Source organism: Tinamus guttatus, unplaced genomic scaffold (genome assembly GCF_059628265.1).
Source record: "Tinamus guttatus ecotype Peru unplaced genomic scaffold, ASM5962826v1 Tinamus_guttatus_pri_ptg000079l, whole genome shotgun sequence".
Taxonomy (NCBI): domain Eukaryota; kingdom Metazoa; phylum Chordata; class Aves; order Tinamiformes; family Tinamidae; genus Tinamus; species Tinamus guttatus.
The window spans coordinates 3,153,637-3,170,259 of record NW_028288613.1 but is presented as its reverse complement, the minus strand read 5'-3'; the positions used below and the strand labels follow the sequence as shown (position 1 = coordinate 3,170,259).

The following is a 16,623-nucleotide window of genomic DNA, read 5'->3' as shown; positions in this document are numbered from 1 at the left end:
AGAGTTAAAAAAATCACATGTGAAAAAGCACATCAGAGGAAAAAAGCTCCAGTGACTGCACAGAAAGAGGGTAGTGAACGCTTCCAATTATTTTCCTAAGCATTTTTGTGGAAGCCTGAGATCTTCAGTTTAAAATTAGCAGACACATTTCTACAGGGATAAAGTTGATATAGTCTGCATCTCCTGTGTGAACATTTGTTGGCAGAATGCCAAGCACCAAATACCTAAAGAAAACAGCTTAATGCCAATTAACAAAGTGGAATCAAAGCAGGAGATGAGGGTAGAACAAAAACCTGTTACTTTGACTTTCCGGGTATTGGTCATTCACCAGAAAAAAGCAGCCCAAGACCCTAAGGGCTCAGTTATATCTCTACGTGTATATATACACATATGCTTCCTGATAACATGTCCCCAGCCTAATCTGTTATGAAGTTTCTTAAACAGGCCTGTTTTGAAAATACTGGAGACTTTCGTTATCTGCTATATCTGAAATGTTTGGAAGTTTGAGTTTATTGAACCAAAGGTTCTCAGGCTCTTATGACAAAGTTTCACTTCCCATAAAATGATCTAGATAGAATTTTGAACTATATTGGGACCAAAAGAGAGAGAGAAAAAAAAAGCAAATATTATCAAAGTGTCATTCTGTCTTATTGCAACACAACCATAAGATACTGTCTGTGGGGAAGAAAGTTTATATTTTTTTTAAAGAGTACCATAAAAGTCAAAAGACACTTTGCCCTATAAAATCCAGTTATCCAATGCCTTCTGTCCTCTTCAGCAAGAGCCTATATAGCAAAATCGCCTGGAAATTGATTTGAATCAGCGCCTAATCAGGTGAGGAATTTTATTTTTTTGTTCTAAAGAACCAAGAAAATTAAGTGCATCTTTTTTTTTTTTTTTGGTGTTCATGCCAACCTAACTGCAGGCTAAATTCATGCAAGTACATTAACAACAGCAATGCTGCAGATTACTCTGGAATGGTAAACGCTTAAAGGTCATCCCAGGCTAATTTACAGAAATAACTTATTAACACATAAATTAATAAGAAATGAAAATAGTAAAGCACTTCTAGAAACTCACAAAGTGTTTATAATGCCAGAGTGATATATTTACCCTCATAAAAATAGTTCTGTTGTACAAATTAATATAAACACTACAAAACTGCCAGGATGTTGAAGGCTTTCTCTATCACCAGGAGCCAAAGCATACAGGAACTGACTTTTTTCCTAGCACTTAAACCCATTCCTTTCAAATCCTGGAATTCTTTCCATACAAACATTAATAAAATGAGAATGATTGTGAGTACAGTAGATTCAGTAGACAGTCAAGAAACTAAAAGAAAATCTTCTCATAGTGAAAATGATTCTATATCTGGTCCTTGCAGAAGGACCGGACAGTTCTCTAGAGAATTAACACTCATCTTTTGCCAGAATCTATCATGAGTTTACTTGAATCACTGAATTTCTCTCACACAGATTAGGAGATAGCAGTGTAAACATGTAGAAAGGCATAAAAATCCTGTGCACAGCTGGTTACATCCACCGTGGCAAAATATATTTGCTTTCATAAAGGACAGAATAAGAGAGAAAGTAAAACCACAGAATTTAAACTGGAATGTGTTCATTTATTCACAGCACCATTGCAAAACAGTCTCTCTTTCTTCTGAGGGGAAAAGATCCATGGCGCTCCCATGGATTCATGGAGTCTATATATATATATATATATGTGTGTGTGTGTGTGTGTGTGTGTGTGTGTGTGTATAAACTTTAAGTTGCAAGTAGCGTCAATTCTAAGTTTGCAAATAAAGACAGTTCATTTCATCTTTCTATTTATGTTTCAAAGATGGACAAATGAATAGAAAGCTTTTTGTATTTGCATTTCTATGAAATGAAATTGGCTCTAAAATGCCCAACTATTTTCCAACATCCCTTTATTTTTTCAATAAATACTAGAGAAGTCTGATTGCTCAGCACTTTGACATACAGATCTGATATTCAGCTATATTGCACCTCTACACAATACCTAGAGCAGTGGGAACTTGATGCTTCCCATCAGAAAAGGTGGTTCCAGCTGTGAAACTAGCTACAAGAGCATGCACTTTAGATTTTGGTGTTAACTGGCATGTGAAAGGTAGGAAAGGAGCTTTGCAAGGCTTCGGACATGAAATCAATACTCATAAAGCAATATGGTCCAAATTCTCTCCTTTAATAGGATGCTACCTTGCTGTGTTCATCTTGTCTTCTCACAGAACTTATACATTGAGCTGTATCGTATCACACTGGTACAGTTCGTAAGCTCAGAAGTGATGTTTATGTGAAAATACAAATGGCTGAGAAAACTCATTCTAAGTGACCTAGATAAATGTCAATTAGAAACATTGAAATAGTCTAAATCCTTTAGACTTCATTAAAATATAAACCTATCCTCTTGCAAATGAGTGACTTTTTCATGTTAATGCAATAAAAATGAATTTAACTTATTTGACTTTTTTGAAGAACTAAAATTCATGGTACAACTCTTTGCCTTGTTTTATTTTGTTTCTTTCCCCTAAAGGTTTTCTACTAGCATGTGATCTTTCAGATGGGCTCCTACAGTCCAATACTACCAATAAGGGCCCTTCTGAACATTGGCAATACTTCCCCAGAATAGAAAATAGGAAAGAAAACCTTCTGAGGACAATTGCTGCATTGTTGGGTGATGTTATACATCTGTCTTGATGAGACTAGAGAAACATTACATTGGCCATTTCCCAGTAAGCCTTATTGAATTTGGACTCATTTTTATTCAATCTTTGCTCAAATCTGCAAAGAAAGTTAAAAATCTCCAAAGATTATGTTTGAGCTTTGCAGTGGTAAAAAGGGAACACAAGGACAGACTGGCTGTTCAGACAAAAATCTACTCTCCTGAGTAATTTGCTGAATTTAACAGTGCTGCGTACACAGTCACTTATAACCAAAGATGTACGTAGGAAGTCACAACGTTCTACAAAATAAGCACACTCCTAGCACTTAACCAAACTGTCTGGCAAGCTGAGGCAAACAAAAATACTACAGAATGATGCATCCACAGCAAAAGACTGTGGAGACCATCATGAAGTAGTTAAATCAATCTTTCCCCTTGGGTTGCAAGAGATGGCATGATCGTGATAGCAGTGATGCTGCTTTCTAAATAAGAAGTATTAAAAAGAAAATAAGCAATTTTATCACAAAGTCACTCCATGAAAAATAATTGCCTGTTGCTTTGAATGCTCTACAGTATACATAAACACACAAAGAGCTCATCTAATTTTGTCTCTCCTTCACTGGGTATTTTTAATCATATGCATTTTTTTTTTTTTTTTTTTTTTTTAGATTTTTGTTAGAGTACGGAAAGAACAGCCAGGGAAAGTACATCTAACCCTCTGAGGCAATTGCAAAAGATTGTGTGTGTCACTCTACATCTATGTAAATAGCAACATTTTTATAGAAACACTGTAATAGTACAACCTTCCTCTGGAAAAGGTAGTTTGCCAAAACCATCCTACAATACCCCCAAAATGTTTGTTGTGAAATATAAATGCTCCTTTAAAAAATGATAAATATCTTACGCAGTTTACATAGTCATTAATTCCCCAGATTATCTAATATCTTCTCACATTTCCAATTTTTGTGCATGTAGTGTATGTAGCAGGGTTTATTAACATGCCACATGGCAGAAATTGGACTTTTCTGCTTTCAAAAGCTAGCTGGCTCTCTACATTTTCACGGGGCTCTGCCAATGCTAATAAGCTTTCCTAGAATGCTAACATCTTTTTCAGGTTTTCCCTTTATCTGCTATTCCTTTCTTCACCTCCCCTGTGAACCTACTTGATGGAAAACTGATATACACTATGGGCTCAATGCAAGTCCACGTAATGCATTCAGGGATTAATAAAGGCATGAAACCTATCCTAACAAGTTGAAGACATAACTGGATTTTCTTGCATGAGAAACTTTCTTTTTTTTTTTTTTTTTTTAAACCCATTTTTATATTTTCCAGTATCTTCCTATGCCCAGTTGGACCCACACTGTTATTGCTGTAGTCGCTTGAGCCAGTAGAGCTTCACTTATTGATTTTGACCAAATTATGAGACTTGCCTAATGTCATGCAGGAAACCTTTTGTCAGAAGAGAATCCGTGATTTCTAATCCCACTGTCAATACAATATTAGATCAAAGCTTTCAAAGAGTTTAGATCCCATGTCCCAGCCGCGTTATCCAGCTCATGAGGAGTAAGATGATACCTAAAGCAGCTGAGGAAATTCAGTCACATCTGCAGAAAAGTCATTGCCATGTCCTACAGCAATGGAGAAAACCATAAACAGAGAGGATCTGCAACTGAGAAATGGCTTTTGTTTAGCAAGTTTTGCATGCAATGAATAAAATGAGCTGAGAGAGAGAAATGTCAGTTCTTTCTAAGCTAAAAAAAAAAAAACAAAAAAAAAACAAAAAAAAACACACACACAGAGACTGGCAGCTTATCAAAACCCATTAGTTCTTTCAGTCCAATTAATTTTTGAATAAACACATTTCCTTCCCATAATGTTTCTCGATAGATGATTAAAGTATTTTCTTTCAAGAATAAACTGAATCAGCCACTGCAGAGAATTAACTCAATAAGTGACTACCAGTAGAAACGATATCGGTAGCAGCTAGATACTATTTCCATCCTCATCCAAGGCACATAGTGAGCCCTAATGGCACTCGCTTCCTCACTTCAGTGGCAAAGGTGCCCTTGTGCACAGCACGGGGATACTTTGGTCTCCGGAACAGTTTCACCCACTGATTCAGCCCAGCAAAGTCAAAGGGAGACAAATGTCAACAAGCCAAAGTAGAACCCAGCCCTGTAGGTGTGTATGCACATCCAAAAAGAATATAATAAAAAGCTGCATTTAACAGAAAAAAAAAACTTTTAAAACACTCATATTTTCACTCTTTCTGCTGTAACTTTAGTGGAGAATTTGGAATTCAAGGCAATTATAACCTTTTCCCTGTAAACCGCTCCAGAAATGGTTAGTGTGTTGTCCTAAGTATTCCTTGGAGACCTCTCTGTGTGTCCTGCATGCCAGTAGAGTCACAGTACCAAAGAAATCTCTGCCTTTTCTTCAGTCTGACACCATCTATTGTAAATATCACAGCTGATTTATTCTCTGTAAACCCACATAGGGATTTGGGATAAATGACTGTTTTTGGCAGTCCACCAGTTTTCAGCCATCCTTTCGAGAGCTCAGAGGAAATACCGTGTCTGGAATTGTCCCTCCAGAGTAAAAGGTTCTCAGTGGGAAACAAGGTGGAAATTCTGTAAACCCATGGTTGAAGCAGATCAGAATCCTCCTGAAAATATGAATATTCACAAAGACAGGACATTCCTGGCCATTGCCACTCAGGTCCATTGTGTATTTAGACCCACAGTTCTCTAATCGCTGTAAACTTTCATTACTTACTGGTAGTAAAGATATTGATCTCATTTTAGGACAATACTTGCCACATTTTTTGTCTTTGAAGAATCATCCCTTCAATTCCCCAGATTTTTTCCCCCTTTTTTTCCCCGTGAGTATTTAAATTTCTAAAGGACAAAAATCAGGCTACCTCTGCATGGCATGTGAAGACCCTACATCAACAGTGGAATTGGAGGCAGCAAGTCTCTGACCAGCAGCAGGAGCAGTTAAAGCAGTAATGATAGGCTCTGGAAAGGCAGCTCTTTTTCTGGTTCTAGTATTTCTGAAAATACTATTCATAGCCCCCTGCAAAAAAAAGAGAGAGCTATCCCCAAGGTGCTTGAATTTAAGATTAAAGGAAAATATAAAGCAGATGAAAGAATTGGAATGATTAGGAACAATTTAGAACAGGTTTGAACAAATAGGTCTTCAAATTTATATTCATAAACACACACAAACACATGAATCCATCATGCAGTTATTTGCAATATGATTAATAGAAATATGGGTTTCGGAAAATGTGAAATCTTGAATGCCCTTTTCTTGAAATAACCTTCTTAGGTTTTTATTTTGCATTGAGCAAAATCTAATTTTATTTTGCATTCTTACTATAAAAGGAACACATAACAAGAATTTGGTGCTAAGGATTTGGATGTGTGGTTTCCATAGTCTTTATAAAACACAAGATATTTTTCTACCACCCGAGTTTTCCCAGGAATCACTCCAGAATCAGTAACTTTTTAAATTTGCTAGAGATTTTACCCCCTCGTACCTACCGCGCAAGGACAAGCACTACTGCAGTCACAAGATTCAACTTCAAATTAATTATGGGAAGTCCTATGGTGTATGTTATGGAAAAAGTTCATACTGCATAATCAGAATGGTTCTTTCTTGCCTCAAAAGCAAGCGACTGCCTTGAGTTGCATCTCTGTTGCCTATTGAGTATATTTGCATTCAGATTAACTGCACTGCACTTCAGTCCACACAACAGAAACTCATTAGGTCATCCATACAATCTTTGTTTACTATTAAAGGTACTTATAGTTATTCAAATGTTGCATTTGAACAGAACTATCTTGATACCATCTGAGTACCTAGATAAGTATTTTTAATTCTTTGCCATTAAAGAGAGGTATTATATCAAGAACAAAAATGCATAAGGAAATAAAGTTCCTATGTGTTGGTACAGGGAGCCACATGAACATCGACTGAGAAATGCTCTTACCTGGCAGAGGACACCCTAAGATTTCCAGTCTCATACAGATGCTACCTTCTTCAAACCATGATCGAGGGTTTATACGGATATAACGTGCAACCAGCGGTACCGGCAACATATTGAGAACTGGGATCTCTTTCTCACTGTTTCCTTCAAAAATCTGCATAGAGAGCAAACATGAAAATGGTAAGACCAGATCTTTTACTAGGATCTTTGGTGACAGAATCAGATAAAATCACCTGGTTCAGCCCCAGGCTGATGGGTCACTGAAGAACTGCTCTGCAAAGGGCATAGGCCCTTAGCAGTCCTCAGAAAGGAGCAAAGGAGCCAGAGCTCCACAACCTCTCTCAGCCCATGGGCACATGGCCATGGCCATGACATATCCACAGGAAGCAGCAGACTGTTGTGCATTGCACAGGCCACACATTGAGAAACATTTCTTAACACAGACAAGACCCCCTAAGTGGCATTCACATCCAAAGTCATACACATGACGTACATTTACAACAGAATATATTCTAAGCCCATCTTTGTGACATACAATTTGCTCTTAAAGTTACACCAGGCCAGTAGAACCATGGGGAGATGCTGCCTTTTTGTCTTACATTGATAAAACAGCCTGGCAAATCAAAGTCCATGTGAAGAGCCCTCACCCCATCCCTTTCCCCCCTCTGCTCTTCTTCATAACATGTCTGTTTTGTGATACTCACGACATCTCCAGATTCATTTTTGACAACAGTCCATGCATGGCTGTCATTGCTCACCAATACTCTGTAAGAGGTCACCCAGTTACTCCTGGAAAAAGACAAAGAGCATCTGAGTTATTTTTTCATAACTTAGAATGACTGCAAATTGTGTCGAGTGTGATAAAGCTTGTAAGGCTGCTAGTAAAGGAAATCCCACTTGGCAAAGTCATGCCAACACTTGCCTGAAAAAGTGACATGCAAATCTAGGATTAGAAAAACCCTACCACATGGAAGCAAAAAAAAAATGCCACTGAGATAATGCTCTGTGTTCCCAGAAGGTGCGGAACTTCTGCTCTCCTTTCCTTTTACATACAAACATCTTGAGATCAATGGCCTATCTAGAGCAGATTGAATGCCCCAATTCACTTCTCAAACTCATTGGTCTGAAAGGGCAATAGTAGTGTATTTTTTCCTGACACCTTCCTAGTCTCCACAGGCAGTATTTTGGAGGACAGTCATGCCTCTGAGGTATTGCTATCTTTCAGTTAATTCAGGATGCTATCAGTTGTTTTCATGTATGTGAACCAATCACGTGTAACCAACAATTCTCGTTTTCCAAAACAGACATATCTAAGAAAATCTTCCTGTTTTACTGCACCCAAACCTTTTTTTTTTTTTTTTTTTTAAAATAACCAACAAATAGCATTAACCAAATACCATCAACATGGAAGAAATTGACTGTTTCTGCTTATGTTCAAAGGGTTAAACTAGCCTTCATGTGTTCCCTGGAAAATAGTTAGGCTTCTACCCAAAAAATAAGGTAGCAAGAGAATCCAACAGCCACAAGTTCATCCAGTTTTGTAAGATACAAGATGTGACATTGATCTAATTTATCTTGATGAAAAGATATAATAGCCCAATAACAGCCAAGCCTATGCATGACAGCACCAAGTTATAACTTTAGACTTCAAACAGTCTAACTTGCATAAAAGATTCAAACTGAGAGCTAGTGTTATAGTGACACTTAAACACAAAGTTTAGTTAGTATATTACTTGCAGAAGCACTTGTCTAACTCCCACTAATACCTAAAAAAGAGAACAAAATTAAATGTCTAGCACGATTTTGAAAAAAGCTAAGTGAACTTGGCTGTGTTGTATATTAAATCTGTCCTTTGAAAATCACTAACCAGACTTTTTAGATTAATAGATTTTGCCATGCATATTATTTTAAATCACGTAATTTTGTCTTTTGCCAAGCTGATTGAATTTCTCATTACTGTATTGGAAAAAATGAATATCTGAGTATCACCACAATGCACAAATTCACGCAGCATCTGCAAAAACCTTTTAAGAGCCAGCAGCCCTCTGCAGAGATTCATTTTCTGCCTGTCAGTGGAAGATCTCCTGGAGCAGAGGATTTACTGGACATCTGTGAAGTGCCATGCTGGCATCTCAAGACTCTGTGGCTGGAAAACAATATGCAGTTGCACACCCAATGTCTTCAGGACACTATGCAAATTCCTACTAACTTTTATAAAGGACTTTCTTTCCTTGTTTCTGCTTCTGACAGTTATACTAAAAAGATTTCACTGTGATCATTAATCGAAGACAGGCAGATTTAAATCCAGCCGAGAGAGAAATGAAGATTTTAAGGACTGGCCAATATCAAAATTCCAAGAAAAAGAAAAAGAACTTTTTAGATTGAACAAGAAAGCATATGTGAAGAACACTTATAGGTTTGGCTGAGGGATGTACCTCCTCAGTGCTCATCAAATGAGAAGGGTTTTTATGAAAAATAGTATTTCCAAGCTAGAAGATTTATTTTCCGCATTTCCATTTTCTTACTCCATACAGTTGTAACACACACTTTACACTTTTCCCAAAGGAGAACCTACACGGCTGTATGCATGATCCATCCCGAGTGATAACAAGCAAACCACTTTTCAGAGGGATTTTACCAGTTAAAATGCAAGGGGGACGATATCCAGTCTTGAACACTTGCAGTGTAAGACGACTAAGATGAGAATGGGAGGAGATAAATCAGGAAATGTATCAGTTCACATACAACATCCTATTAGATGTGCTTGCCTGTAAGGAATAAACATGCACTTTGCTTTTGTTTAGATTGTTTAGATGCAAGAAAAATATCACAGCACTTTCCCCATTAACACTGAAAATAAAACAGCCTCTAGAGGCTCAAATTCTCTCTCTCTCTTTTTTTTTTTTTTTTTTTTTTTTAAATCTTCACACATTATAGGAAAAACTACCTCTGTTGGTGCTAAGGAGGGTGCTACAAATCCAGATTTCTTGTATTGAAATCACATCCCAGGTTGCGGGGAAGGGGAACATTCTCATGTTTTTAGAATACCTGAAGTCTGGCAGGAGCACAGTGCTGCTGATCAGGCTGCTAAATATCTTTAAATCAGCACTGCTACAGCTACAAAGCAACAGAACTGCATTTACACACTCAATCTTCTAGAAATCTGCAGATTTTCTACACATGTGTAGCCTAGGAGGTCAGATACTTCCAGAAAGCAGATGGATGTGTTGCACATGATTGAACCAACAGTCAGGGTGTTTACAGTAACCACAACATTTCCTGGAATTGAAGAATTTAACATGTACGAGCTGCCCAGTTTATTCCTGTGTACACAGAAATCCAAAGTTTTCTGGGAAATGCATCTCAGAAACTTTGCAGCTAATGCAAAGTCTTGTTCTAGAAGTATCAGGGAATTTCATCTACTCTGTCTTGGTAGTTGATGACAGGAAGATCCATCTTACTGGGTTTGGGATTTTCAGGCAACATCAATTTCTGCAGCACTTCAGGTCCAATTTGTTTGGGGCATATTAACATTGAATATTAACGCTAGCTAAGGAAACTGGAAAGAAAACTGTAAAGCTTAACATTATTTAGGATGTCCCTACTGCTGTGTACAGAAGCTCTTCTGAATTAACTCTACCAAAACCTGCTTGCACCTACTATAATATTCCTCAGATATCACGGATATCTGGTGGTTTTATTAAGTCATAAATTCGCAAATAGTTTCATACTAACATTAAGAAAATAGTGCATTAATTATCAAGTTATTTTCTTAGCAAGAAGCAAGCAGATCAGTTGACAGTCTTTAAAGTATTAGAAGCTACCTCTAGTCCACGGCATTCTAGCACAAAAATGGGCTTAAGGGCTATAATTGCCTCCCAAATTTCTTCAATGCCAAAAATGGATCTTAAAGTACAGATTTCTAGGGAATCATTCTGATTCATGTGTGTCCCATTAAGAATTCTTTTCAAAATATATGCCAGACTATTCTAGCTGCACAGGAGAAGCCTACCTAAAAAAAGTGAATATCTATTGCAAATTTATCAGCTTGATCCACAGAAAGTGCAAAATTCAAAGTACAATTCAAAGTCACTTAACATGGTGCATTTCTATTAATTAGCTGGTTTTCATCCATGCTGGATTAGCTTTAGATGAGGTGAATTTGGACATCATCTAAATTTAAATTCAGGAAATGTCCAGCTTGCCTATTCCCATGAGGAAAAGGCAAAGTGAGGGAAGCTCGATTAAGTAAATTTCCCAGGGATAGGCAGAGAAACTGAACCAAAGCAAAGAATTCCATGCAGACCTCTTACAACCTAGGCCAGTTTCCTGTCTAGGGCATCAGTTTTCCATCATCTGGATATGAAATATTCATATAACTATACTATAAAGCTACTGAGCATAACGAAATCATAATACCACCAAAACAACATCTCTCTGCCTTGCGCAGTATAAATCCCTCCCTATCTCTGCAAAGTGGCACAGATGCTGGAGATTAGACTAGCAAACACTGGCAGAACTAAGAAAGTGCCATCTACAATGGACCTGGCTCCAGCTAAACATATTGCTCTTTTACCAGCATGATGATCTGATTTATGCACTCTACAACCCCCTCCAAACTAATAAAAACAGACATACACAGAAGCTTGCATCCTCTGGTTGTTACCAGTTACTGACGAGTCAAAATATTTGAAATAGAGATAGCCCTAAAGCACGGGTACATTAGGCAAAACTTGCATCAATCTGTAATCATACAGTAGAAAAAGCATGTTGGAAGTTAAAGGACTTTCTGCTTGAGAAATTAATTTGTAATCTTATGCAGGCAAATATAAAATTGTAAATATTAATATTATCCAATATTCATGCTAATAACGCTTTAAAGTACCCACTGCCCAACAGTTTCAAAAATAAGCCAAGTTAAAAATACTCAGATTAACCACAGGTAGCTAAGTAAGTTTTACAAACTAATTAAAATAAATATGATTTAAAACATGGAGCTTGCAGAAGGGTATTTTTTTAAATAATTGAAAACTCAGACTGTTTAATTTTTAAAAGAGCTCCTAGCTGGCTTAAATGAATACTGCTGTGAAATCTGGTTCCTTAGAGGCCTATGGAGAAGAGCTCAGGGCCAGAATTCACATGTTTGAAATGCATTAAGGACAGATTTTTCAAAGCTCTACTCAGTAAGGAGCAGTCAGATCTGCAAGTGTTCCCCACCCAACAACTCCCACAACCAGCAAGATCTCCTCAAGATTTTAATTTCTAATTTTTCAACCTTTCTTGAAAATCTGGTCCTAACAGTTGGTGTTTTCTGTCACTGTGATTCTTACATAGTAAGATACCAACAGTACTGGAAAACCAGAGGTTGGTTGTGCGGGTCAAAGACAGCCTCTGCCCCAAAGATTTTGCGGTGTAATGCATACCATTTACAGGCTGCTCTTCACAAAATAAATAAATAAATAAATAAAAACTATATGTGCTTGAAATGCGTCTCATATCTGCCATTTGCTTTTCAGATCTCACACTTGCCAAACACAAACAAGCTGCAAGCCCTTTTCTTCTAAGTCCCTTTTTTAGTTGACATTTAAAATGTTCTTTTTCTTGTGCCCAGCACATCTTTACCTATTGGTTATTTGCTTGAGGAGCTCTGTCTGCGTGGCCTATCAGTGTACCCAGCTGAACTGGATTGGCGCTTCTCCATGGGACCTTTTGACACATCTCCTGCGTGTAAATATCGAAGCACTGGAGAATGAAAATCCCTGGAAGTGAGCGGCAAACACCACCATTTATGCACATAGATGTGAGTATTTTTTAGGGTAAGAGCGAAAGGGATAACATCTACCAAGCGTACAGAGATAGGACCAAGTTCAGCTTAGTAGAGGCTAGAGGAATGCCTAGGCTCACCAAGTTTCCTTTTAGCTTCCTACAGCCTCTCTGCATGAAGTCAGGTCTCTCCACAAAAAGCTTCACCTCTCCAGGTGCAAAGCAGTGGTTGACCCTTCAGAAACACCACTTGTGGGCATGGCTGTGACCTGCTCCCAGGCAGTTCTTGAGCAATGAGTCATGTAGGCTCTGGCAAAACAGTCATCATTTGAGTGCAAGTGCCATGACAGCTCATGTTCCTAACACAACGCGATCGGTTATGACATTTTTGTCAAGAAAGCTTGTGAAAGTACAAATACATTTCTGGGTGTGCTGTCATGGAACTCCACCCACACAGGATCATCTAGGAAGGTCACAAAATGAGCTTCCTAAAGTCAGGAAAGAATGTCAAGTAGTCATTAAAAGTGCCTTCTAGGCTGTATAGCACACCAAAATACTTCACAGGACAAGAACTGCAGTGGAAGACAAATTAGTGGCAATACTGAAGTTAAATAAATGGAGAGTACTCTAGACTGGAGCTGACAAGGCTCACTCTCCCAACAGCACAACAACTAAAACCTCATGAGATGACTCCACTAAGCCAGAGTTAATGGAAAGTATAACTGATCAAGAAAACCACTCAGAAATATTAGTAAAATATATAACTGCAATAACATTGAGGGCTTTTTTTTCCCTCCTACGTACTGAACTCAGACTATTTAATGACTTCTGTCAACTCACTCTATATGATTTCAGCAGATTAGGAAAAATTCTGTTAGCAAGACTCACGGACTTCAGGGAAACCATAACAAATCTCAGCAATCCTGTCACTGACTGAGGCAGGTCAAATAAGTTTGCACTGGTTTGATGTACCATAACAGCTCTTCATGCGAGTGCACAGCAGCTGCTAATTTTATTACAGGAGTTGGATAAAGCATTGAGACATTTTCATTGAATTTGCTGAGGTTTTATCAGGGTATGTTTCTGAGCCTCTGTATAGCTATAAGAGGTATTGCTTGGAAATTCAATGCCAACTGTATCTATTGCTCTTGTGAGCTAGATGCTATTCACAGTTCAGAATAAACTTTCAAAAGCAATGTTGTGTTGTTGTATTTACCCTTTCTTCCTGTATATACTGGAAAACAGTTCACAAATACTGACCCTGTAACCACTGCACTGCTCTGAAAGGCAGCACAGTTGGATTGAATGGATTGTCACTGCTTTTTTATACCCCAGTTAGTGGAACACTCAAGATACTGAAGTGAATATCTTTTCATAAAGGTGATCTTAATAATTAAGCAAGACCTTGGTCTTAATGCTATGAATGGCTGCTAACCCAGGAAGCATACAAGGAATTTGGCTCTTTGGCAGGCAAGACTTTTACCTTCTTGCAGCCCTTACCTGTAGAATAGCCCTAAGAACAATATCAGTACTGGAGGGATTGCCAGTAAATACTGCAGTAAATGAGGAAGGGGGACAATACATTTATTTCGTGACTAAATAAAGAAGAGACTACCACACTACTTAAACTGCAGAGACTTGAATTTATCCTCAACTCTACACATAGCAAGCTGGGTACCTTCCAGAAATATTCCTGATGAAGTTTGTCAAAAGGGATGCTAAGGGTCATGAAAGGCCATGCTAAGCACAGCAGAGTAAGCTAAAGATAAGGATGCACTGTAAGAAATTGTAAACTCATCTCCTTATCCAGCCACAGATGCATATCTCCAGTCATGGTGGTTGAACAATAACTATGCTATTGAGCGAGTTTGCTTCCAAATAGAAGCACATCAAGATATGACACTAATGAGGCTGATGCTTTGCACTGGTCCTAGGACAGCTAACCTGGCCTGGAGGACTGTCCTGTTCTCCTGAAGCACTGGAGTAGCAGATGACCTCTTGAAGTAGTGTGTGAGGTAGGACATCTGGGCTTGGAATGGTCCTGCAGTCTTATAGCAAGGCATCACAATCAGCCTCTACCTGCTTGAGTGTTAGAAATTATTTATTTAAATATTAAAGGATTAGCTTTAGAGTTCCAGAAAAAAAATGCATATTTGGAAAATAACCCATTTTGGATTTCTTTATGAAAACTTCAAAGTTTGCCTTTGAAGCTTAAGCATTTTGTATAGAATATTTCAATTGTGATTTTCCAAGTTATAGTGTCAGTTTATGATTTCATTGCATGAAGTGGTCATGCGTAACTTGATAGAGCTGAAAAGCTGCACTTTATTAGAACTATTGAATATAACAAATACACATTACTTACAAACATTGCATCTTCTTTGCTATCCTAAAAATCCTGTGTGTGGAAATAGTCTGAAGCTTTGCAGTAATATCCAGTACATTTTGTGTCTGTTTAGAATATGTGGGTTTTTCCCCCTCCCCACCCTCAATACAAAAGATAGTGCTGAATTATCAGAAGATTGTTTGGGTTGTGGGAAACATGCTTCCTATGTTTTTTAAATTCCTGCCAAATTGCTAACAATGATTAATATTTTCTTTCCTTCTGTCAAAAGAGTGCATATTTTAAACTATCACGTCATTACTTTAAATATATTGCATAGTTCCACAATGATGCTTCCAGTGTCCCACTCAGAGCAGCCTTAAATAGTTATTTAAGTTGATGTAGTTCATGAAAACTCACAGAGAAATCTTGGCAGCAACAAAATGAATTACATACAATATTTCTTCCCCAAATATTCAGCTGTAAACCCCTTTGTACCCTAGCTAAATCCCAGCTGCTAGCATCAACCCTCACTAATAACAACATGCCTTTCTAAAAGGTCACATCCCTCAACTTTTCTTGCCTTAAGAACAGAAACAGAACAGCTCTGCAAAGAGATGTCACTAAAGACAGAAGGACATGTAATGTCCTTTATTAACTTACTGTTCCTACTAAAAAAAGTGCCAAAATTCTTGAGAAATACAAATCCAAAATATTCTCCTTTATACTCCAGCCTTCTAGGAAGGAATTCACATTGTGCTCACCCCCAGGTTGTTCGCTCTTACTCATATCAACCCACATATGTGTCACTTCCGACTGTCAGATATTTTGAGAGAGTCAAAGCAGCCCTGGTTCCTGCAGCTGGGCCCAACTTTACTTGGAGAATTCAAGAACATCTGCACAACTTCTGGAAAACTTAGGCAGAATTTGCCATTTTTGATGATGAAAATATGTTTTGGCATGGTTTCAGATTTCCTAAAACATGCCCTAGGTGTCTGAAGAGCTACACCCACTGAGTCATTAATTGCAGCAGCAACTTCTATCCCTATGTCTAGTTCTCCTGGTCTAATATCTTCTCTGTTCTGCCCACTCCTCCTTTCTCCCTTTCCTGACAATTTATTCCCTTCTTTTCAGTCTAAAAGGCCAAGAGCTTGTCTGTAGGAACTGCCTAGGTGGAGTGGACCATCAGCACATCCAGGCTACAACCGGCAGTGCTGGCAAAAAGAGTACAAGATTGCTTTTTCTATCACTTTGTTAACATTGGCTAGGGCATCAGCACTGCAAAGAGCCTTGAAGACCACACTCCAACACTGCCATTCTGCAACAAAAAGCAGTTTGCTGCAGCATTTTGTGGGGTCCCTCGCCTGCCTTCCCCTGTCATTTTGCATGTGCACTTCAAGCCAGTAGCAAGAAACCAAAGCCAGAGAGACGGGTCTAATTTAGGCAGAAGCTCAGAGTGGATGTTAAGTAAATTTTCCCTAGTTAATATTAAATCTCTTGTTCAAGGTAAGGAAAAAAAAAAAGATTTTTTTTTAAATCAGTGTCACATAATAACACTGGCAAACCTACCATACATCCTAGTATCTTTATTCTTTATTTCATGCTGGGAAAGAAGCCAAGGCTTAAATAAAATCTTACCTTGGCTCTCAAGCTTGGCAAGCTTTTGCTCCTAATACAAAACAAATCAGTAGAGGGGTGTTTTCTGGCTCTACCACCAGAAATAATTTTATTTTCCAACATATGTTCCTATTGGCTATGAATGATATATATTCTGGTCCCACATCTTCATGTAGTTGTGAAGGTCCTTTAGGTAATAGGATAGCATCTTTTTTTGCACAAACTCTTACAATGCAGCCAGTAA

At 38.0% G+C, this 16,623-nt stretch overlaps 1 protein-coding gene across 1 annotated transcript in view; it reads right to left on the bottom strand.

The window, feature by feature from the left end:
- CPXM2 (carboxypeptidase X, M14 family member 2) overlaps positions 1-16,623 on the bottom strand; it is a 65,630-nt gene that overhangs the window by 19,570 nt on the left and 29,437 nt on the right. Inside the window, exons 4-5 of the mRNA XM_010223485.2 lie at positions 7,381-7,465; positions 6,680-6,830 (exon numbers count right to left, since the gene is read on the bottom strand). Of these exons, the coding sequence (XP_010221787.2) occupies positions 6,680-6,830; positions 7,381-7,465 (236 nt within the window). The remainder of the gene's footprint in view (positions 1-6,679; positions 6,831-7,380; positions 7,466-16,623) is intronic.